Raw genomic sequence first — 22741 nt, 5'->3', positions numbered from 1 at the left:
GTGTTTTGTTGATTTCATTGTAGTGGCATGTTTTGATTACTTCTCATTTCCTTTTGTGTGTATTCTATAGATATTTTCTCTGTGGTTACCATGGGGATTACATATAATATTCTAAAATTAAGTCAGTCTAATTTGACTGATATCAATTTAACATCAGTGGCATACAGAAGCTCTGTTCCTATATAGTTCTGTCCCCTCTCCTTGTTGATGTCACAAATGACATCTTCATGGATTGTGTACCCACAAACATAGATTTGGTTTTTTAATCCTGTTGAAAATAAAAAGTTTTTAAACCAAATTTACAAAATACTGAGTTTTATATTTGTGTATTTACCTTTAACTGAAGACTTTATATTTTGTATGGCTTTAAGTTACTGTGTCCTTTCATTTCAGCTTGAAGGACTCTAGGATTTCTTGTGGGCAGGTCTAGTAGTAATGAACTCCCTCAGCTTTTGTTTATTTCTTAATGTCTTAATTTTTCCCGCATTTTTGAAGGACAGTTTTTCCAGATACAGAATTCTTGGTTGACAGTTTTTTTACTTTCAGCACAAATGTATTAATCTATTGCCTTCTGCCCTCCAAAACTTTTGAAGCAAAATCAGCTAGGAGTATTACAGAGGGTCCCTTGTTGTCATGAGTTGCTTTTCTCTTGCTACTTTCAACATTCTCTTTTATCATTCCACAGTTTAATTAAAGTGTGCCTCAGTGTGGATCTCTTCGGTTTATCCTACTTGGGGTTTCTATAATTTATGCCTTTCATTAAATATGGGAATTTTTTGGCCATTATTTTGTCAAGTCTCTTGATTCTTTGCCTTCTCAATCTAAATTTGAATTTCTCTAGGGAAATGTTCAATTTAGTTATTGTATTTTCTCCAGAATTTCTTTTCCTTTTTATAATTTCTCTTTACTGATAATTACCCTGGTGCTTATATATCATTTTCTAGTTCTTTTTCTACCCTAGTTCTTGCTGTTTTCATTTTGCTCTTTGAGTATATTTAAGGCAGTTATCTTTGTCTAGTGAGTTCCAGTCTGCTTCGTCAGGGACATCCATTTCTACCTATTATTTTGTTCCTTTGAATTTTGTTTCTTAGTATGTATTTCTTCTTTGCCAAAAGTTGGGTGTTTGAGAAACTGGCACCCTTTTCCAGTTTTTGAAGACTGACTGTAATGTCAGGAAAACCATTCACTGGTTGGCTGGGTATGCTCTGAGCTTGAAAACTTAGTTAAGCTTTTCTCACATCTTTTTTGAGAATGTGTCTTTTGAACCTGTGTGTGACTTTGTCAATTTTTTCATATACACAACTTCTTTTGACTATCTTAATTTCCCTAGGAGTTTTACCCAAGCTTCTCCTTGGGGCTTTAGATGGTCTGTTGTATTTCTCCATGCATAAACTCTCATTCCCAGGCATCTGCAGGTCTGTAGGCCCCTACAGCTTGCATGAGCAACGGCTGGAGCTTTTCCTCATCCAGGAGTGAATTAGGTGAGACAGGGACCCTCAGGCAGCCCCCCTGACTGATCAGAAAGTTGCAGTCAGTGTCTGCTTTACTGGTTTAAGGGAAGTGGAAACTAGGCTGAAGCATCGTCTGGACCAAAAATTGCCTTGTGAACGGATTGGAGCAAGGGTTAATAAAATGCCACCTAAGTTCCTGCCATTCGGAAGGTGAATGTTTCTTTTTTCTTTTCTCTTTCCCTTAAATTTTTATTTTCTATTGGACTAGGGTTGTGTGTGTTTAAGGTGTACATCAAAATGGTTCAATTATACATAGACATGTGTCTGTTGTTTTTCAAGTTCTTTTCCCATTTAGGTTATTCTAGAATACTGAGTAGAGTTCCTTGTGCTATATAGCAGGTCTGTGTTGTCACTTTTAAATATAGTAGTGTGTATATCTCAGTCCCAATGCCCATGCTATCCCCTCCCCCACCTTTGCCCCCTGATAACCATTAAGTTCATTCTCTGTTTCTGTTCTGTAAATAAGTTTATTTGTATCATATCTTTTTAGTTTCCACATACAAATGATATATGATTATTTGTCTTTGTCTGACTTAACTTCATTTACTATGATGATTTCTAGGTCCATTCATGTTGCTGCAGTTGGCCTCACTTCATTTTTTATGGCTCAGTAATATCCCACTGTATATATGTGCCATGTTTTCTTTATCCATTCATCTTTCAGTGGAAATCTCGGTTGTTTCCATGTTTTGCCTGTTGTGAGTAGTGTTGCTGTGAACCTAGGGATGGGGGTACATGTATCTTTCTGAATTGCAGTTTTGTCTGGGTATATGCCCAGGAGTGGGATTGCTAGGTTGTATGGTAATTCTGTTTTTAGTTTTTCTGAGCAGTCTCTTTACTGTTTTCCATTGTGACTGCATCAGCTTACATTCCCGCCAACAGTGTAGGAGGTTTTCCTTTTCTGCACACCCTCTCCAGCATTTGTTATTTGTAGGCTTTTTAATGATGGCTGTTCTGACAGGTCTGAGGTGATGTCTCATTGTAGTTTTGATTTACATTTCCCTAATAATTAGTCATGAACATCTTTTCATGTGCCTCCTGACCATGTGTCTTCTTTGGGGAAATGTCTATAAAGATCTTCTGCCCATTTTCAGTTGGGTTGTTTGTTTCTTGTTGAGTTGTACGAGTTGTTTGCATATTTTGTTTAAGCCTTCGTCGGTTGCATCATTTGCAAATACTTTCTCCCATTCCATAGGTTGTCTTTTCCTTTACTTTTTTTTTTTTTTCATTTGCTTTGCTGTGCAAAAGCTTATAGGTTTGATTAGACCCCATTTATTTCTGTTTTTATTTCCATTATTCTAATGGGTCCAAAAAGAGACTGCTGCAGTTTATGTCAAAGAATATTCTATATTTTCCTCTAAGATATTTTTAGTATCCAGTCTTATGTTTAGGTCTTTAATCCATTTTGAGTTTATTTTTGTGTATGACGTTGAAGAAGATTCTTCTTTTTTTTTTTTTTTTTAAACATGTAGCTGTCCAGATTTTCCAGCATCACTTATTGGAGAGACTATCTTTTCTCTATTATATATTCTTACCTACTTTGTTGAAGATTTGTTGACTGTTGGTGTATGGTTTTTTTCCCCTGGATTTTCTATCCTGTTATATTGGTTTGTATTTCTTTTTCTGTACCAGTATCATGTTGTTTTGATTACTGTAGCTTTGTAGTACAGCCTGAAGTCAGGGACCCTGATTGCCTGAGTTCCGTTTTTCTTAAGATTGCTTTGGCTATTTGGTGTCTCTGACTTCCAAAACTATGTTGAATAAAAGTGGTGAGAGTAGACATTCTTGTTTTGTTTCCGATCTTAGAGGAAGTGCTTTCAGCTTTTCAACATTGAAAATGATGTTAGTTGTAGGTTTGTTATATATGGCCTTTATTATGTTGAGGTAGGTTCTTTCTATGTCCCCTTTCTGGAAAGTTTTTAATAAATGGGTGTTGTATTTTGTCAAAAACCTGTTCTACACCTGTTGAGATGATCATATGATTTTCATTCAGCAATTTGCTAATGCAGTATATCGCACTGATTGATTTGTGGACATTGAAAAACCTTTGCGTTCCTGGGGCAAGCCCCACTTGCTCAGATATGCAGATGACACCACTCTTATGGCAGAAAGTGAAGAAGAACTAAAGAACCTCTTGATGAAAGTGAAAGAGGAGAGTGAAAAAGTTGGCTTAAAACTCAACATTCAGAAAACTAAGATCATGGCATCTGGTCTCATCACTTCATGGCAGATAGATGGGGAAACAGTGGAAACAGTAGCTGATTTTATTTCTGGTCTCCAAAATCACTGCAGATGGTGATTGCAGCCATGAAATTGAAAGACGCTTACTCCTTGGAAGGAAAGTTATGACCAACCTAGACAGCATATTAAAAAGCAGAGATATTACTTTGCCAACAAAGGTCCGTCTAATCAAGGCTGTGGTTTTTCCAGTGGTCATGTATGGATGTGAGAGTTGGACTATAAAGAAAGCTGAGCACCAAAGAATTGATGCTTTTGAACTGTGGTGTTGCAGAAGACTGTTGAGACTCCCTTGGACTTCAAGGAGATCCAACCTGTCCATCGTAAAGGAGATCAGTCCTGGGTGTTCATTGGAAGGACTAATGTTGAAGCTGAAACGCCAATACTTTGGCCACCTGATGCAAAGAGCTGACTCATTGGAAAAGACCTTGATGCTGGGAAAGATTGAGGGCAGGAGGAGAAGGGGACGACAGAGGATGAGATGGTTGGATGACATCATTGACTTGATGGATATGGATTTGGGTGGGCTCCGGGAGTTGGTGATGGACAGGGAGACCTGGCGTGCTGCAGTTCATGGGGTTGCAAAGAGTTGGACACGACTGAGCAACAGAACTGATCATGGTGCTTGATCCTTTTAATGTGTTGTTGAATTCAATTTGCTAGTATTTTGTTGAGGATATTTACATCTGTGATCATCAGTGATATTGGCCTGTAATTTACTCTTTTTGTGGTATCTTTGGTTTTGGTATCAGGGTAATAGAATGAGTTTGGGAGTGTTCCTTCCTCTGCAATTTTTTGGAATAGTTTTAGAAGGTTAGGTGTCAACTCTTACCTAAATGAGTGTGTGATAGGATTTGCCTGTGAAACCATCAGGTTCTACATTTGTTTTACCGAGTTTTTTAATCAGTTTCAATTTCAGTACTTGTGATAGGTCTGTTCATATTTGCTATTTCTTCCTGGTTCAGTTTGGAGAGATGGAACCTTTCTAAGAATTTGTCCATTTCTTTTAGGTTGTACATTGCATTGGCATATAGTTGCTTGTGTTAGTCTCTTATGAGTCTTTTTGTGGTGTCAGTTGTAACATCTCTTTTTTCATTCTAATTTTATTGATTTTAGCCCTCTCCCTTTTTTCTTGAGTCTGGCTAAAGGTTTCTTGATATTGTGTTTTCAGAGAACCAACTTTTAGTTTCATTGGTCTTTTCTATTGTTTTCTTCATCTCTATTTCATTTATTTCTGCTCTGATCTTTAAGACTTCTTTCTTTCTACTGACTTGGGACTTTGTTGATTCTTTTTTCTCTGGTTGTTCTAGGGTGTAAGGTTATGTTGTTTATTTGAGATTTTTCTTGTTTCCTGAGGTAAGATTACATTGCTATAAACTTCCTTCTTAGAACTGCTTTTGTTGCATCCATAGGTTTTGGATTATGTTTTTGTTGTCATTTGTCTCTAGGTGTTTTTTAAAATTTCCTCTTTGATTTCTTCAGTGATCTGTTGATTCTTCTACCTCCATGAATGTTTGTGCTTTTGGTTTTTTCTTCTCTTAATTTCTAATCTTGTAGCATTGTCGTTGTAAAAGATGCTTGATGTAATTTAAATTTTCTCAAGTTTGGCAAGACTTGCTTTGCACCCCACCATGTGATCAGTCCTGGAGAATGTTCCAGGTACACTTGAAAACAATGTGTATTGTGCTGTTTGGGGATGGAATGCTCTATAAATATCAGTGAAGTCCATTTGGTCTTTTGTGTCATTTAAGGCCTGTGTTTCCTTATTGGTTTTTCTGTATAGATGATCAGTCCATTGATGAAAGTGAGGTGTTAAAAGTTCGTAAGGTGTTAAAAGTCCCTCACTACTGTTGTGTTACTGTTGAATTCTCATTTTATGGCTGTTAGTGTTTGTTTTGTATATTGAAGTGTTCTTATCTTGGGTGCATGTATAAGTGTTATATCTTCTTGGATTGATCCCTTGATCATATGTAATGTCCTTCCTTGTGTCTTGTAGCAGTCTATATTTTAAAGGCTGTGTTGTCTGATAAGAGTATTGCTACTCCAGCTTTATTTTGATTTCCATATGCATGGAATATCTGTTTCCATCCCCTTTCTTTTACGTATGTATGTGTCCCTAGGTCTGAAGTGAGGCTTGTAGACAGTGAATGTACAGTTTTATGTGTTTGTATCCATTCAACCAGTCTGTGTCTTTTGGTTGGAGCATTTAATCCATTTCATTGAAGGTAAATATCAATATGTATGTTCCTGTTGCCATTTTCTTATTTTTGGTTTGTGTGTGAGCCATTATCCTCTCGGTAGGAGGTGTGACCAATGTTGTGGTGACCAGTCCTGAACTGGCCTCCCCTTTGCTGTGGTTGTCACTGCCCTGTCAGAGGTGGGTGTGCCCCCTAGAAGTTGGAGTGGAAATCCCCAGATCTGTTTCTTGTCTGTGTTTCTGATCCACAGTGTGAGGTAGGCAAGATTGGAGCACGCCCACTGGAAGGGAAGCTACTGAGTATTCCTCCTCTGGAACTGTCTACCTGTTGTATGAGCTTTCGATTACACTGTTGCTGGCACTGCTCTCAGCCCCACCTTAACTATGGGTATGCTTGTAATTGGCCCTGGTGTCTTTCAGATGTTGTTTTCACTGGGCCACCAGCACAGATCCACTGAAGTCAAGTTCCTGGATTTGGAACAGTGATCATAGACCTAGACCCACTGTGGGCTCTGTGAGAACACCTCAGACTCTGGTCTGGCTCAACCCCCATGTGTACATGCCTGCAAAGTCTGCAGCTGCTAAAGCTAGACCCATCTTGGCTATGGGAGCATTTATTGTTCTTCTAGATGTTCTGTAGGCACTGAGTTTATGAAGCCAGTTGTAGGTCACCCAGTTGTGGGGTTATCAATTTGTGATTTGCATAGCTAGTTACACGGGGATCTTTTTTGTCATTTTAGGTGTCTGAAGTTCTCTGCTAGTGTTCAGCTGGTTTTCTGTGAGAATTGTCCCATTTGTAAATGTGTGCTGGGTGCCTTGTGTGGAGAGATGAACTCCACATCCTCGTACTCCCCCACCATCTTGACTCCTGGTATATTTTTTCTCTGTATTTTTGCCTTTTCCAAAATGTTACTTAAGTGTATTCAGACAGTTTATAGTCTTTTTCACTTGGCATAGTAATGAGATTTATTCATGTTGTTGTTGTGTTTATCACTAATTTATTTACTTTTTATTGCTGAGTTAAATCCTGTGGTGTGGTTGTTCCACAGTTTGTTTATCCATTCTCTAGTTGACTTGGATTGTTTGTTGGTTTGAAAATAAAACTGCTAACTGCAAGTTTTGTGTGAATATAACTTTCATTTTACTTGGAGCAGGGTTGCTGGATCATGTGCTGAGTGTACGTTTAACTTTATAAGAAACTTACAAATTGTTTTCCAGAGTGGCCGTGTGATTTTGCTTTTCCACCAACAGTTTATGAAAGTGCCAGTTGCTCCACACCCTTGTCAGCCCTTGGTATTGTCAGGTTTTCAAAGCTATGGTTTTTCCAGTGGTCATGTATGGATGTGAGAGTTGGACCATAAAGAAAGCTGAGTGCCCAAGAATTGATGCTTTTGAACTGTGGTGTTGGAGAAGACTCTTGAGAGTCCCTTGGACTGCAGGGAGATTCAACCAGTCCATCCTAAAGGAAATCAGTCCTGAATATTCACTGGAAGGACTGATGCTGAAACTGAAGCTCCAATACTTTGGCCAGCTGGTGCAGAGACCTGACTCATTGGAAAAGACCCTGATGGTGGGAAGGATTGAAGGCAGGAGGAGAAGGGAACAACAGGTTGAGATGGTTGGATGGCATCTCTGACTGGATGGGCATGAGTTTGAGCAAGCTCCAGGAGTTGATGATGGACAGGAAAGCCTGACATGTTGCAGTTCGTGGGGTCACAAAGAATCGGACATGACTGACTGAACTGAATTTCTGATAGATAGATAGTTACATCTCACTGTAGTTTTAATTTGCGTTTTTGTAATGATTGTGGCTGTCCAATTGTGGATGTCTTTTCTTGTGCTTATCTGCCATCCATTTTTATCTTTGGTGAAATGTCTGCTCACCTCTTTTGTGTGTTTTTAAATTGGGTTATTTGTTTATATTGTTAAGTTCTTGAGAGTTCTCTATATATTCTGAGTATATGTCCTTTATCAGATGAATGATTTGCAAGTATTTTCTCCTGTTGGCTTTTCATTCCCTTAAGAGTGTTTTCTGAAGAGTAGACGTTCTTAATTTTAATTGTCTAGTTTATACATTTAGAAAATTTCTGTTGTGCTTGGTGTGTTATCTAAGAACCCAAGGCCTCAAAGGTTTTCTCCTTTGTGAAGCAATAGAAGTGTTACTGTTTTTAGGTGTTATATTTAGGTCTGATCCACTTTGAGTCGTGTTAATAGTGCGCGGCATGTACATTTCTTATGAACAAGCTGATTTAATCATAAGAGATTTAAGGAAATGGCATTGTTTATGGAGAAAATGATATGAAACAGCATCCTTTGTGGAGGGTTGCAGGAATGCTTTCCTCTATGTAAAGGATCTCCTTACACAGATGCAAGATAGTAGACCCTGCAAACTCTGCGGTCCTTGCTATCAAAATTACTTTCATAACAGTTTTGCAGAATAAGGAGACTGTAGTAGCACACACAGATTTCTTCTGTACTGCTCCTTGGGGCTTAAAATGAATCTTGTTTCCAGGTGAAATACACACTAGTGTTCCTAGAAAAAGAAACAGTTCCTGAAGCTTCATAACAATCAGCTCGCCAATAAATTGGCTTTAAAGAGAATCTGTTTCTTTTCCTTCAAAAACTAATAGATGATAAATATGTTCCTCCTGACTGGGTGGTGTTTTGTTTTCTTTTGTTTTTTTAATCCAGAAGGAATAAATTTAAATATCCTTGAGATACAGAAAAGTCTTGATTTAGAAAATTTTACCTGATTTTAAAATTTCTTTATTTCTATGAATTTGTTGATGCTGCTTATCAGTTACTCATATTTATTAAGAACTTTGGGTATGCGCAACTCTATTCTTGCTGCTGGAGCGGGGCAGGGTGAGAAAGACAGATGCCAGCGAGATCCAGAGTGTGCCATGAGAATTACCATGAGAATCACATGAGAATTAGGAGGAGGTTAAGATTCATACAAGAGTAGCTATTGTGAAATAGGAAAAGTCACATCCCTTAAGACAGGAACAGAAAATGAACTGGACCTTTTATACTCAAAGCATGTTCTGCAGTCCAGAGCATGGGAGCTTGTTAGAAATGCAGAACACCAGGCCTCTGGTGTGGTTTTTGGTGTGTGTGTGTGTGTGTGTGTGTTTATTTTACTGAGATTTAATTGACCTACAACAGTGTTACTTTCAAGGGGTACAGTGCAATGATGCAGTATTTATAAGAGTTTATAATATTCCTCTGTGTGCGTTTATGACATCTTGTTTATCCATTCATCTGTTGATGGACACTTGGGTTGCCTCTGCTTTGTAGCTTTTGAGAATAGTACTACTATGAACAAGGAAAGGGTCATTTTTCTCTACAATATTTTTACACTAATTTTTGGCTGCACTGGGTCTTCGCTGTTGCACACAGGCTTTCTCCGGCTGCCATGAGCAGAGATCACTCTCTGGTTGTGGTGCATGGGCTTCTCACTGCAGTGGCGTCTCTTGTTGTGCAGCACTGACTCTAGGGTGTACAGGCTTAGTTGCTCCTCGACATGTGGGATCTTCCCGGACCAGAGATGTAACCTGTGTCTCCCGAATTGGTAGGTGGACTCTTAACCCCTGGACCACCGAGGAAGTCCCAGGAAGGGCTATTTTTAATTTAAAGTTTCTCTTTTAATTTTCTTAACACTTTGGTATCCAGTACTTCCACTACCAGGCACTAGAAATGTTGTCAGTAACATTTGAAATTTTGACTTCTAAAATGTCCTTGGTGTTCCACAAAGCACCATGAGTTCTGCCATGTGCCTTCCCCGAATGAGTTTAGATACAGCCTGTAAATCTTTGGTCCTTAGAATTAGAAGCTGACGTTTTATAACTGAGAGATTTCTCACCAAGACTAAAGATTCCTCAGTTCTCTGGGGAGGTTGAAGGTTGAGCATGCTGGAGCCCCAAGACTTGGTGGCTTGCTCTGCTGGGGTGCAGGAGTGACCATCCTTCCTGGACTTGAGTCAGCACTGTACCACGCAGCCTTTCCCTGAGCTGCTGCCGTCATTCCCGCCTGCTTGGTTCCAAAGCCTGATGAGTTTGAGTTCTTTGTTCCCAGAGATGAGCCCCAAGGTAGTTTGCAGGGCAAGTAAGTGAAGTCTGCAGTCATTTCTGAAGAGGTGCAGTGAATGTGACTGCTTCGTATGTAGGTGCTCAGAAATTCTGAGAGAAAGTCTTTAATTCCTCTTGGATAGAAAGGTGACAGCTTGCATCTTTTGACCCCGTGCACCTTTCCTAGGAAACACACGTTCCCTAGGGAAATGCCTACAAGATCAGATGCTTGCAAGGATTTATTGATAATCTGCTTTAGGCCAAGCCCATGTCAGTCAGAGAACTCCAGTCAGAGAACTCCATCCTAGTGTCTTTGTTCCAGTCATAGAATTGAATCTAGGGGCCCCCAATTGACCTTTGATGATACATTGTTATCCCAACAAGGACAGCGTGAACATTTGATATATACAGTGTATATGAAATAAAGGAAAAAATGGGTGTTTTTAAAAATTTTGTTGCTTAATCACTCAGTCATGTCTGACTCTCTGCCACCCCATGGACTGTAGCCCTCCAGGGTCCTCTATCCATAGGAATTTTCCAAGCAAGAATACTGGAGTGGGTTGCCATTCCCTTCTCCACGGGATCTTTCCAACCCAGGAATCGAACCTAGCTCTCCTGCATTGGCAGGTGGATTCTCTATCATCTGAACCGTAAATACGCAGTTAAATAGCACCTTTTGTTATTCTTTACAGTTGAGACTTCTGAGGCTCAGAAAAGTCACACAACCTATTCTAGGTCACATAACTGTGAATGTAAGTCTTTTTTTACTTTCAAAGAGAATTTTGATTCCTGTCTGATTAGCTAGACTGCATTTATCCTAATATTATGCAAGGTCAACTACTGTAAGTATAATGCACTAGTTGGGAATATTTAATGTTTTAAGTTTTTTGCTTTTATATTTTTGGTTTGTTTTGATGTGTCTTTTGATTGGCATTGTAATCCGGTGGAACATAAGCTTTGGGGCAAGGTCTGTGTGCTCTGTCCAGGCTACATAATAGCTGTTGAATGGATCACTGCTGAGTGGAACGGGGAAGTGACAAATCCTGGGGCCTACAGTGTTGATCTGTGTCGCTGGTCTCACATTAGAAGCATGTCCCTGAGAATCCTCCTTCATCAGCTCCTTTGGGTCCCTCGCATGTGATACTTGCCGCCTTGGTTGCATCTGTTAGTTGTTGCACTGAAGACACTTGGATATTTTACAGACTTTTGTTAAATCCCGGGGCTTATGACTGTCTGAAATGCCTCTCTTAATAATGCCTATTGAAGTTGGGCAACAAGAAACAAAGAGCCCTGCATGCCCCAAGAGTGTGTTGTGCTCTTTCTTTTTAGAAAGTGCGTTCTTTGCTTCTGTCCCTGATGGGTAATCACAGTCTTGCTCTGGGCACCTCTGGAGCAGATGCAGGAGGAGGAGCAGGGCAGACACAGCTCACCGCAGTGGTGGCTGTGACGGTGGCCCCAGGGCTAATGCAATTGACCATGGATGCAATTTGTTTATATCAGTAGCATCTCCACTCCTTACATGTGCCTCCAGTAAGCCATTCCATTGGGTGCTCCTTCTTTGAATCTTGATGTCAAAGCTGGCTTCTGGGCCAGCGGGGTTTTTTGATTCATGGAATGATGATAAGTCAAAAAGTGCCACTTAAGGGACTGAACTCGATGGCTGTTATGTAAAGTCTAACATACTTCCATAAGTATCATCTGTGTTTCTCTGGTAAAAGTATTTTCTTGGTTGTATTGGTTCTGATGACTAAACAGCAATAAAAATGTCTTTGAAAAGACAAAGGAAACAAACACTGTTACATTCGCCTTCTTAAATGAGGAAGAGTTTTAATTTTTCTCCCAAGAACCGTCTCAGATTTAGGCTCTTTTTTTAGGAGCATCTTAGCATAAATGTCAACAGTATTTTTCCTATTGTTCAGTTCAGGTCAGTCGCTCAGTTGTGTCCAACTCTTGGTGGTCCCATGAACCACAGCACGCCAGGCCTCCCTGTCCATCACCAATTCCCAGAGTCCCAAACCCAAACCCATGTCCATTGAGTTGATGATGCCGTCCAACCATCTCATCCTCTGTCGTCCCCTTCTCCTCCTGCCCTCAGTCTTTCCCAGCATCAGGGTCTTTTCCAATGAGTAAGCTCTTCGTATCAGGTGGCCAGAGTGTTGGAGTTTCAGCTTTGACATCAGTCCTTCCAATGAACACCCAGGACTGATCTCCTTTAGTATGGACTGGTTGGATCTCCTTGAAGTCCAAGGGTCTCTCAAGAGTCTTCTCCAGCACCACAGTTTAAAAGCATCAGTTCTTCGGCACTCATTCTTCTGTCCCTGATGGGTACAGCTTTCTTCATAGTCCAACTCTCACATCCATACATGACCACTGGAAAAACCATAGCCTTGACTAGACAGACTAGTCTAGTTGGTAAAGTAATGTCTCTGCTTTTTAATATGCTGTCTAGGTTGGTCATAACTTTCCTTCCAAGGAGTAAGCGTCTTTTAATTTCATGGCTGCAGTCACCATCTGCAGCGATTTTGGAGCCCAGAAATAATAAAGTCAGCCACTGTTTCCACTGTTTCCTCATCTATCTGCCATGAAGTGATGGAACCAGATGCCATGATCTTAGTTTTCTGAATGTTGAGCTTTAAGCCAGTTTTTTCACTCTCCTCTTTCACTTTCATCACTTTTCCTATTGTTAGTGGAACTCTAATTCTGTGTCTGTCTGTTTGTCTCTTGAAGTGATTTCATTAGATGGTTTGTAATTAACTGTCTGACATCATTAATCTTATGTTCACAGTCTGCATTTGTGTTCTCTGGAAGCCAAGTGTTAAAATTCCTTTGGTTGAACTGTTGGCCATCTAATCATTGTTACACAGGAAGCATTAAAATCATGATAAAAATGAGCAGTTAGGGACTGGTGATCTCTCAAATGAACCTGCCTGATTCAATGCACAGGAAAAAAGGATCCAAAGGATTCAGGAAACTTTGGAATACACATCTCTGTGTATGCTAGTGCAGCTGTTATTGACAGGGAGGTGTGGGGAAACCCTGAGACCCTTTCAGGCTCCCATGAGGACAGAGTTATTGTCATCATAATATTAAGACACTTTTTGCCTTTTTTTGCTTTGTCAATATTTGCATTGATGGTGCAAAAGCAAAGGCAGGGAAAACTGCTTGTCCTTAGCAAGAATGAAGGCGGTGGCTTCAAACTCTACTAGTTAATGGCCACCTCTTTCTCCATGCCACTCATGTTCAAAGAAACTGTTTCACGTAAGCATGTCTCCTGTAGCAGTAAAAATTATTTTATTAAAACCTCGACCCCGAGGGCATCTCTCTTACATAATGCATAATGACATGTGAGGTACACATAAAGTATCTTTCATGCCCACGTACATCCATGGTCTGGTTATCTCAGGGAAGAGACACGGGACCTAGCAGGAGTGCCCTGAGGATAGCAAGAGGTCCAAAGAAGTCTTGAGCTTGAATGATTGCCATTGTCAGTGGTGTTGGTAGCTGTGTTGGTGGGATGTCTGAAACTGTTTTGTGTGTTTTGTGGATAGAGCAAGTGGGTAGGTCTATGAGAAGTACCGGGAATGGGGGTTTTCTTTGTGGGGAGGGAGATACTACTGGGCTGAGGAAAATGAGCAAGAATCCTGTCATGCTGGGTATGAATTCAAGATGTCACACTAAACTTAGACGGAAGGTATTTATGACACCTTTGCTCTGTCCTGCCTTCCCTGATGGCTCAGTTGGTAAATAATCTGCCTACAACACAGGAGACCCGGCTTCGATCTCTGGGTGGGGAAGATTTCCCTGGAGAAGGAAATGGCAACCCACGCTGGTACTCTTGCCTGGGAAGTTCCATGGATAGAGGAGCCTGGTGGACTTACAGCCCATGGAGTCAAAAAGAGTCAGACACCACTGAGTGACTCCACCACCACCTTGCTCTGTCCAGTCAAAGCAAAGACACTCTGCTGGCAAAGAGGACACCTAGGTCTCAGAGCTTAATTTCTAAATGCCCGGGCTCCTTGGAGAAATGGCTGATTCAAGGTCTGAGGCAAGTACAAGGCTAGCTTGGCATGCTTTTTGTGTCAGAAAGCAAGGAGGTGCTCAGAGACTATTAGGGTTGTGTCAGAGTGACACAGAGTTTGGCTTGAAGGAGCTTCTGATGGCTGAATTTGGGACAGTTCGGGCATGAGAAAGAATGATGAAACAGTAATGAGTAATAGCAACACACTGACTTTAGAAAAGTCCACAAAACTTCCTGGGAGGGAGGGAGAGAGGGAGAGAGAGAATAATACATTGCAGGAGAATGCCACCTAATATCTGAAAGGGGAATGGTATTAATATTTGAAAATCATTTTGTAACCCTTGAGGTGGTAATTGATTCAGGTGAAAGTTAACTGAGACTGAAGCTGCTCTCGGGGAGAACGGAGGGTCACAGGTGGCAAATGTCACCCCAGTTATTACTTACTGAGTGCCAAGGGCTATAAAGCACTTCTGCTAAGGGGAAAGCTGGCAGACCCCACTTTAACTTGCTGACCAGAAGCGTGAGCACTAAGGACAAAGCCAGGTGTCATGGGCACGTGCGGAGCACAGCTCTGCCCCCAGGGTGGTCTGGCCCGGAAGCAGCAGTCTCGAGTCTGACTGAGCCTCTCGATCCAACCTCCAAGTTACAGGAAATCCAAAGGGACCAGAGTCTGTTAAGTACCATCCTGGGGCTGCAAAAACTAGAAAACCAAACACCTCTGGACTCGGGCAAACCCTACAGTCAGATGAACCAGTTTCCTCAGAGATCAGTTGTGAGAAAAAAACACGAAGGAGACATGAGGAAGGACTTGAGCTGTACTGACCAACATATGGACCTTATTTGGATCCTGATACAGATACATTTGGGAGCTGAGAAAAATAAGTTAGTAATGATTCTGAACACAGACTGTATATTTGCTGGTAACACAGGGTGAAATTACAGTATGTTTACAGTTTTAAAATAATTTGGAAGGAGGGCAGTTGGGTCTGGATATGGATGGAACAAGACTAGCTGTAGATCAGTCATTGCTAGAGTGTTCACATGTGTGTTCATGACACTATTCAGTATACTTAGGAAAATATTTGACAGTTTTATAATTAAAGATACTGCTAATTAATAGGGAATAGCTTGACGTTTTGCATCTGTTAATACAAGGCATTGAGAAACACATGTCCTCTGTACAGAATTGGCGCCAGTAATATTTAATTTGAATCTGTCAGAAAACAATCAGATAAGCTCAGAATGTGTGATATTCTAGAAGGCCATTTTCTTGGGTTGTCTAAAAAACGTCAGTGCTACGAAAAGCGACAAAAAATAGTGTCATAAGAGTACCATCAAATGCAGTGAGTGATCCTTGCTTGAGTGGATCCCTTTTGCCCTTAAGAAGTTATGAAAGACATAACTGAAAATAAGAAAAGATATTATCGAATAAGTATTATTTTGGGTATGATTATGGTCGTGTGATTCTGAAGGAGAATGTCCTTAGTCTTGGGAGATGTGTACTGAAATATTCTAGGGTGAATTGTATGGTGTCTGCAAATTACTTGAAACATATGTGAGTTAGGTTGCCTCATATTAAATCACTGTTTTCCTAGGTTGGGAACATTAAAATATCAGCAGATGCCTAAGGTTCAAGCTAATATTTGTTGAGAGAGAGAGAGAAAAAAAAAGCAAGTGGGGGTTCCAGATGAAGCATATACAAAAGTATATACAAAATGTGTATATATATATATACAAAATATACTGTTCTTTGACCTTTCTGTGGGTTTGAACTTTTTCAACATAGTTGGGAACAAACAAGTAGTCAACATATAAAAATGAACCCTCAGCAAATACATGTTTGTGAGATTAAGTGTGCTGACAACATTCTCTCTGGGAATAATTGCCTGTAATAGTGTTTAATAGAATTAATTCTAAACTACTTAAATTGATTCAGAATGTAGAAAAATCTTTATTTCATTGTATGAACTTTCATATAACAAAGAAAAGAAAAAATAAAGAACTATAGGTGGAAACTAAGAAGAGAGGTGCTTAGTGATAAGGAGTATTACTTTTTTACATGGATGACATTTAAAAACAAATCCACTGTAGGAGAGAATGTTGTTATTTTTTGTCTAGAGATCAGAAATGCCTTTTATCCAAATACGTATGGCCTTGACATCACTTGTAAGATAGGATATATCTCCAAAATTTGAAGAGAAGAACTCTTCTTTTCTACCCCTTCCCTGGTTGCCTTGAGGGGTCAGTTGAGGCACATTTTGCTCATGGTTATTGGGGTCTTAGGAGCAGCCATGGCAGATTGACTTCATCCCATGATGAAGTCATGGGATGGTGATTCCTGCTCCTGTAGAAAATTTCCCTAAGTGATTATAACAGTCCCTGATTTTGTTCTCCTTTTTTCCAATTCAAAACAGATCCCTAAGGAAGTGGCTGACATCTTTAACGCCCCCAGTGATGATGAAGAGTTCGTTGGTTTCCGAGATGATGTTCCCATGGAAACCCTCTCATCCGAGGAGAGCTGTGATAGTTTTGACTCACTGGAGTCAGGGAAGCAGGTATGGGTGCCTCCTTCCAAGGCATGTATTTGTCTGGAAGCCTGGATCTTGGTTTGGATATTTTTTTTATATGAACGTGGTCTGAAATTGGTGGTATCAGTTAATTGTTGAGCATCTTATTTTATCATTAGTGCCTTCATGTTTCAAGAATCTGGTGAGGGTACCTTGCTCACTTTTGCTGTTTCAATCCGTTCTGTGTACAAGACTTTTCCCCCCAGTGAACAGGACCTCACACGATCAGATCTGCTTGCTTTGCCCCCTTGGGGCTGCAGCCTGTGGTGAGGCCGTATTGGGGGTGCTCCCACCCAGCCGGTGGGGGCAGGTGGGTCCCATAGGAGTGTGTGGTGACCGTCCGCCTCTGTGCCCCTGCGATGCGGCTCCACCTGCACCTCACTCATGGAATTGCTGGCAAAAGCGTGCTTCTTCCATTAATTCCTTTGATCTATGGTTGACGTAGGTTACAGTTCTCAGAGAGGTAGATTCCTTCCTTCAGCAGCATTTTCTTCTGAGTTCATAACGGCACTCAGAATTCCTCATTCTCCCTTGACCATGGCCTCTCCTCACAGGCAATGAGTTAAATCCACCCAGCTTCTACTGGGCAGTAGTGGAGGGAGGCAGTTAATTATGTGAGTGAAGCGCCTGTGTTGTGAGTTTGTGGGGTCCTCACCTTACTCGATGCCCTGCAGCATGTGACGCCTCTCAGCCGCCTGCTTCCACTGCCCTTGGGCTCGCTCTCTCTTCTCCACAGTTTCATCTTCAGACCTTCCACTTGGGCCTGGCCTCAGCCGTTGCCTCCTGTTGTTCATGGTGTGGCTTTTCTCTCCAGCACCAGATGTACTTCTGATAGCCGCTTGGATCCATCTTCATTGTCTAAGGGAAATAGGAAACTTACTGTTTCCCCCAGCCCTGGTTGTCTGTCTTTGGCACTTTTATCTTTTTTTCTTTTATCTTTTATCTCTGTCTTTGGAGCTCCTGACCCCTCCCACTGCTCACCCATTTCCTCGACTCCCTCGAAGGACTTGACTCTTCTTCCACGTTCCTCACCTCCATCCCTTCCTGCTCTCCTCTCTTCAGCCGTTGTGGTCCTCACAGCCCTCCAGCTGAGCTCTCTTCACCACCAGTTTCACAGGTGATGAAGCTAAAGCGTGGGGAGGTGGGAGACGGACAAGTCCCCACATCTGGGAAGTGACTGGGCTGGGATGTCTCCTGTCTCAGAGCCCCACTTCTCAGCCCCGAGGCTTCCCCGTCTCTCACCCACAGGCTCAGCTGCAGTAGACGCCCCTCCGCATGCACCGTCCTACCCCCTATGCACTCCCCAGGCTCTTCATCCTGCCTCTGCGCTCCCAGCGCTTTTCTAGCCGCGACCCCAGTTCAGATGCAGGTCAGACGCATCTCAGTGGATTTTCTTACTTTCTCTGCACCGTGGTGCTGTGTCTCCCTTACAACGCTGATCCTCGCCATGGTGACCTGGGGACTTGTCCAACTCCCTTACCAAGTGGTAAGCTCCTTGATGGAAGAGTCTCATACTTGAACCGTCTTTCCAGCTTCCCTAGATCAGATCCTTTTCCTCTGGTTTCCTGCATGCAGCACCCACGGACGAAGGATCCTGGTCTCCATGCTCCATGTCTGACTGGCTCAGCTGCCATCACTTTCCAGTCTGTTTCTTCATGTTCTGTGAGCTTCAGGAGAGGAAAACATCACCATTCTGTTAGCTCCTCTTCTGATCTGTCATTTGCTTACGTTCTGATCATGATAGATATAGGTCACCCAGGCCCATAACATATTGCCTGGTACTGATTTTTAAAGATAACAGCCAGTTTTCGGAGAGCAGAGAGCTGCATCAAGATTGTAGCCAGCAACGCAGGAGGCTGTGAGGAGTGGATGCTTGTTTACTTCGTACAGACCCTCGCTGAAGGCAGGTTTCACACCCTGTGAAAGCAGGAGCCTTGGTTTAGGACTGCGGCCGAGCTGGTTTTCTCCGTCAGAACTGGCCACCAAAGTCCTGACCTCGCCCTGGCTGACCGCTGCCTGTGAGACTAGCTCACAGCACAGAAGCAGCCAGAGGGCCGTGGGTGGGAGCTGCTGTCCCCAGGCTGACCCGCTTGGGCCCGGCGGGGACGTTGGGTAGGCGGTGAGTGTGCACAGGCCCCCCAGCCCACGGGACTGTGCGGCAGCCCGGGGCCCCTGGGCCAGGTGTTTCCTGCCCTCGGGGGCGGTGGGTTTCCTTGGGAGCCCACCACAAGCACCGTCCTTCCTTCATGATAAACCCGGCCTGTGCTTCCCTGCCCCCACCACATGGGCTCCCGGTCCCATCCGTTCTAACCCCCCGAGAGAAGCCACGTGAGCTTGCGCACAGTCCGTGCAGCGAGTTCCGATGCTGGTCCCCCTGAAACACAATTTGAATTTCACTTTAAAGAAACTTCTCTTTTGTGGTGATTTTTTTTTTAAAGCAGCTGCACCACAGCTATCAACAAAGGAACAAAATAATTTAGCTCAGCACACTCACTCCAATTACCCATAATAATTCATAGGAGACATTTTTAAGCTTAAAAAAAATGCTGGATATAGGCATTTCTTTCTCTGTCCTCCTGGAAGTTTTTTCCACTCATCTATTATATCTATTTTTCTCCAGAGATTATCTGAGCTTGAATAAGTATGTAATTAAAGTCAGGGAGAAGGCGGGGGGAGAGAGCCTCTCCAGCCGGGAGTGGTGTGACGAGGGGTCACTGCTATATTGGGTGTGGGAGGGAGCGACGCTAGTGGCAGCTGGGGACACAGGCTCCAGGCTTGGCTGCCAGCTTGGAGGAGGCTGGTTTATGGGTCCCCGTTCTGTCCCGAAATTCATTCTTTTCCCCTCCTTTCTTTCAAGTTTGCCACTTATTTCTGTGAGTTCAAAGGATAGAAAAAGTTAAATGTCCTCTCTGAGCCAGCCGTGCACCACCTTTCCTGGGGCTCACTTGCTGCCTGTGGGCGGTGGCGTCTCAGCTCCCACGAGAGAGACGGGACTTTCCGGGGGTGGGAGTCAGTCCCCTGTGGTGGGGGGTAATGGAGCCACTGTGCCCCCTCCGCGGTGGGCGGGGAGGGGTGTGGAGGCCCGTCCCTGCAGGGAAGCCTGCTCTGGGAGAAGAGGCATCGCCCCTCGGAGGAGCCCGAAGTGTCCTGTTAGACAGGAAAGCCAGCGTGTGGGGAAGCTAGGTTTTCTCCTGTCATCTTCTCCGTATGTTTCCCGTTCTGTGTCAGAGTGGACGTTTCTGATGGCCCATGCTGGAGGGAGAAACTGAATTCCATCCACACTTACTGGTCAGCCAGCTGACAGAGGCTGTGGCCATTCTGATTTTTGGAAATTGTTCAATTTGTGGGTCTAAATTTCTGCAAACTCTAGAAAGTACGTATGTATGTGTGTGTGTGTGTTTATTATGTTACATAAGATTTACCACTTAGCCCTTTTGAGTGCAGGCGAGTCCCCAGTGTCCTGCCTGCAAGACGCTGGAGCAGCACTGAGTACCGTCACAGTGTCTGGCGGCTTCCACCATGATCTGTTTCCAGAATGTTTTCATCATCTCACCATCTCAGACAGAAACTCTGTACCCATGAAACGTTCACTCCCACTGCCCCCGGCCTCTGTTTTTCCTTTTTTCCATGACATGTATGTGTGTTTTTAATTTAGCAGGATGTGCGTTTCCATTCCAAATACTTCACAGAAGAGCTCAGAAGAATTTTTATAGAGGACACTGACTCAGAGATGGAAGATTTTGAGGGATTTACGCAGACTGATCTCAATGTTAATAGTAACCCAGAGGTAATGGGAATAATTACCCACGTGAGGGAGTGTGGGTTGTAGTATTTTTAGTCCTGTTTCTGAATTGTACTTCTACTTGTAAGAAGTCTCTTCACACATGAAAAGGTTTTACTTTTTCTTACATGTTCATCTTCTAAGCCAGTTAGCAAAATGTGAAAATTGGCTATTCCAGGGTGAATTCCTGGTCCAGCGATCCATTATGCTCTTAGGGAAAATCTAGTTCTCTTTCCCAGGTACTTTTGGAGTTTGGGGGTGCGTGCCCTAGGCGTCCCTTATTGTCCTTATTGGATAATTTAGTTCAGATGTTTTGCACCTCTTCTCTCTGAAAAGAGGAGGGTCTGTCTGAGTGTAACAGGTTCCTGAAAGTCATTTCTTGTTGTGTGGTAAGTAATGTTCTTGGGTTTGGAGTTACTTTGGCAGAAATTTAACTGTGGTACAAACATGAGTGTTCTCTCTGCATTCTTGATTTGGATCACGCTATGGTTTTTACTGATAGAGATGCCCTGGGCCTGCCTGATTCTGAAGGGAACCCCTCAGCACTTTGCCATCAAAAGACTTGTTGACTGATCCCTTCCTCTTATTCCCTATGTTCAGGCTAGTTTGTTGCCAACCAGAATTTGAACGTCAGGGTAATTTTGAAGAACGACCTTTGGATTTTTAAGGCATAAGAGTGCTTTCTCCTACCTGAAAAGTAGCATAGATTTAGCTCAGAAAGTCAACACACCACTTCAAGGTCAAGGTCAAGGATAGGGAGGTTAAGGCTTGTCATGTTAAGGAGTTCCCAGGGAACCACTCCCGCGTGGAACCTGTGCAGATGGTCAGATATGCTGTAATCAGTAGGGTGGTTTTGTCCTTCGTCTTTGCTCGGGGGCCTTTACGGCCTGAAAGCCCTAATGGTAGGCTGCCTTGCTTGATGGTGGTTCTTTCCCGTGAATAGCAGCACAGAGCGTGCCAGCCTGTAGGCCCCAGCCCCTGCCCTCTTTACAGAAGTTACGTGTGTTCTGGCCAGCAAGCCTGCAGTTCCTTGCCAGCAAGACACTGAGGTCCTTCCAAATCTTAATCATATACTCTTAGTGACGTGTTTATCTTCTGGGCTTTAGCTAAGTAATGTCAGGGTGTTCAAAGAAATTGTTTCCAGCATGGGAAAGCGAATTACCCCCAAAGTCCATTTTTTTCTCTCTCCCCTCACCAGAACCTATACATTTAGGGGATGAATTGTGACAGTTTGTGTTGGCTCTGATATAACTCATAGCTCAGGGCAGGTCCACCTGCCTATTTTAAAATTCAGTGAGAAAACAAGCATTGTTGCCTCCCTGCCCAGCCTCCTTCCCACCCTGGTGTGGAGTGGTGAGACCACCTTTTTGATGACAGGGTATGACTCTGTGTTGGTGTCTGGGGGCCCGCTGGCCACACGCGACCCCTCCACAGCTGTGGCATCGGCCCTCAGGCCTGAGTCTCGCTGGTGTTCACTATGCTCTTTCCCTGCCTCGGTTCTTTGTAGTAACCGGCTCCACATTCTTGGCAGAGAGGTGGAGGTGGGTTAAGTGACGATTACGATAAATGGATAAAGCCAGTTGGGGAGACACTTCTCTGAAGTCGTCTAACAGTGTCTTCATCCAGCTCACCATTCTCAATTCCATAGCTGCTATGTGGAAACTGCAGGATATGAGACAGATCAGCGTGATCTTACGTCTGCTTGGTTTGTTGTGCAATGATACACACACTAAGGTTTGGATGTCATCTCTTTTTTCCCCTCCCGTGACCTTATGTTTTAACTTGAGTCCAGCTGGAATGTGGAGTGGGGTTGGGCACTGAGGAGGAAGCAGAGTCATGAACTGAATCCCGGGCCGCCTCCTGGTGGTGTTCTCAAGTTTTCTTCACAACAGGAACCCCTGACAGGTGTTCCCCAAGCTACAGTGTCCAGCCTGTGGTCAAGGAAAGATGCTCAGGCCATGACCTGGGTCTTAATATCAAAACCCATCTCTGCAGTTGTTGAGTCTTTTGCGTCTGAGATGTCACCTTGCCTTCCATTCTTACTGTGTTTTCCCGAGTAAAATCCAAGTTATGTTTTAATATGGGAGACCTGCACTGAGCGGAGATTGAAATTGGGACTGCATATTTCTGAAGCTGACTGGGCAGATGCCTGCCCTGCAGAGCCGTCTGCCCGATTACACCCCTTGGCTCTGTGGGTTACAGAAAGGGGAGGGGCTGGCCTAGAAAGAGGACCCAGAGTGTCCTGGGGACGCGGTTCCTCCACTGCCCCCGATGGTGGATTATCTGTCTGCTCCTTGGTTACTTCACTAAATGAAGTCAGCTCTCCTCTGTTTCTCTTTTTCATGAATCCTCTTGCAGCTAC

The 22741-nt window shown here is 42.9% G+C and overlaps 1 protein-coding gene across 3 annotated transcripts in view; it reads left to right on the top strand.

The window, feature by feature from the left end:
* CDCA7L (cell division cycle associated 7 like) overlaps positions 1 to 22741 on the top strand; it is a 46091-nt gene that overhangs the window by 16385 nt on the left and 6965 nt on the right. For 2 of the 3 annotated variants that reach the window (XM_065938813.1, XM_065938810.1), the window contains exons 2-3: positions 16446 to 16586; positions 20254 to 20385. In XM_065938813.1, coding sequence (XP_065794885.1) covers positions 16446 to 16586; positions 20254 to 20385 — 273 coding nt within the window. The remainder of the gene's footprint in view (positions 1 to 16445; positions 16587 to 20253; positions 20386 to 22741) is intronic. The other variant, XM_065938811.1, reaches the window with a different exon arrangement.

The sequence above is a fragment of the Muntiacus reevesi genome, chromosome 6 (assembly GCF_963930625.1).
Source record: "Muntiacus reevesi chromosome 6, mMunRee1.1, whole genome shotgun sequence".
Lineage (NCBI taxonomy): Eukaryota > Metazoa > Chordata > Mammalia > Artiodactyla > Cervidae > Muntiacus > Muntiacus reevesi.
This window is presented reverse-complemented; position numbering and strand designations above follow the sequence as displayed.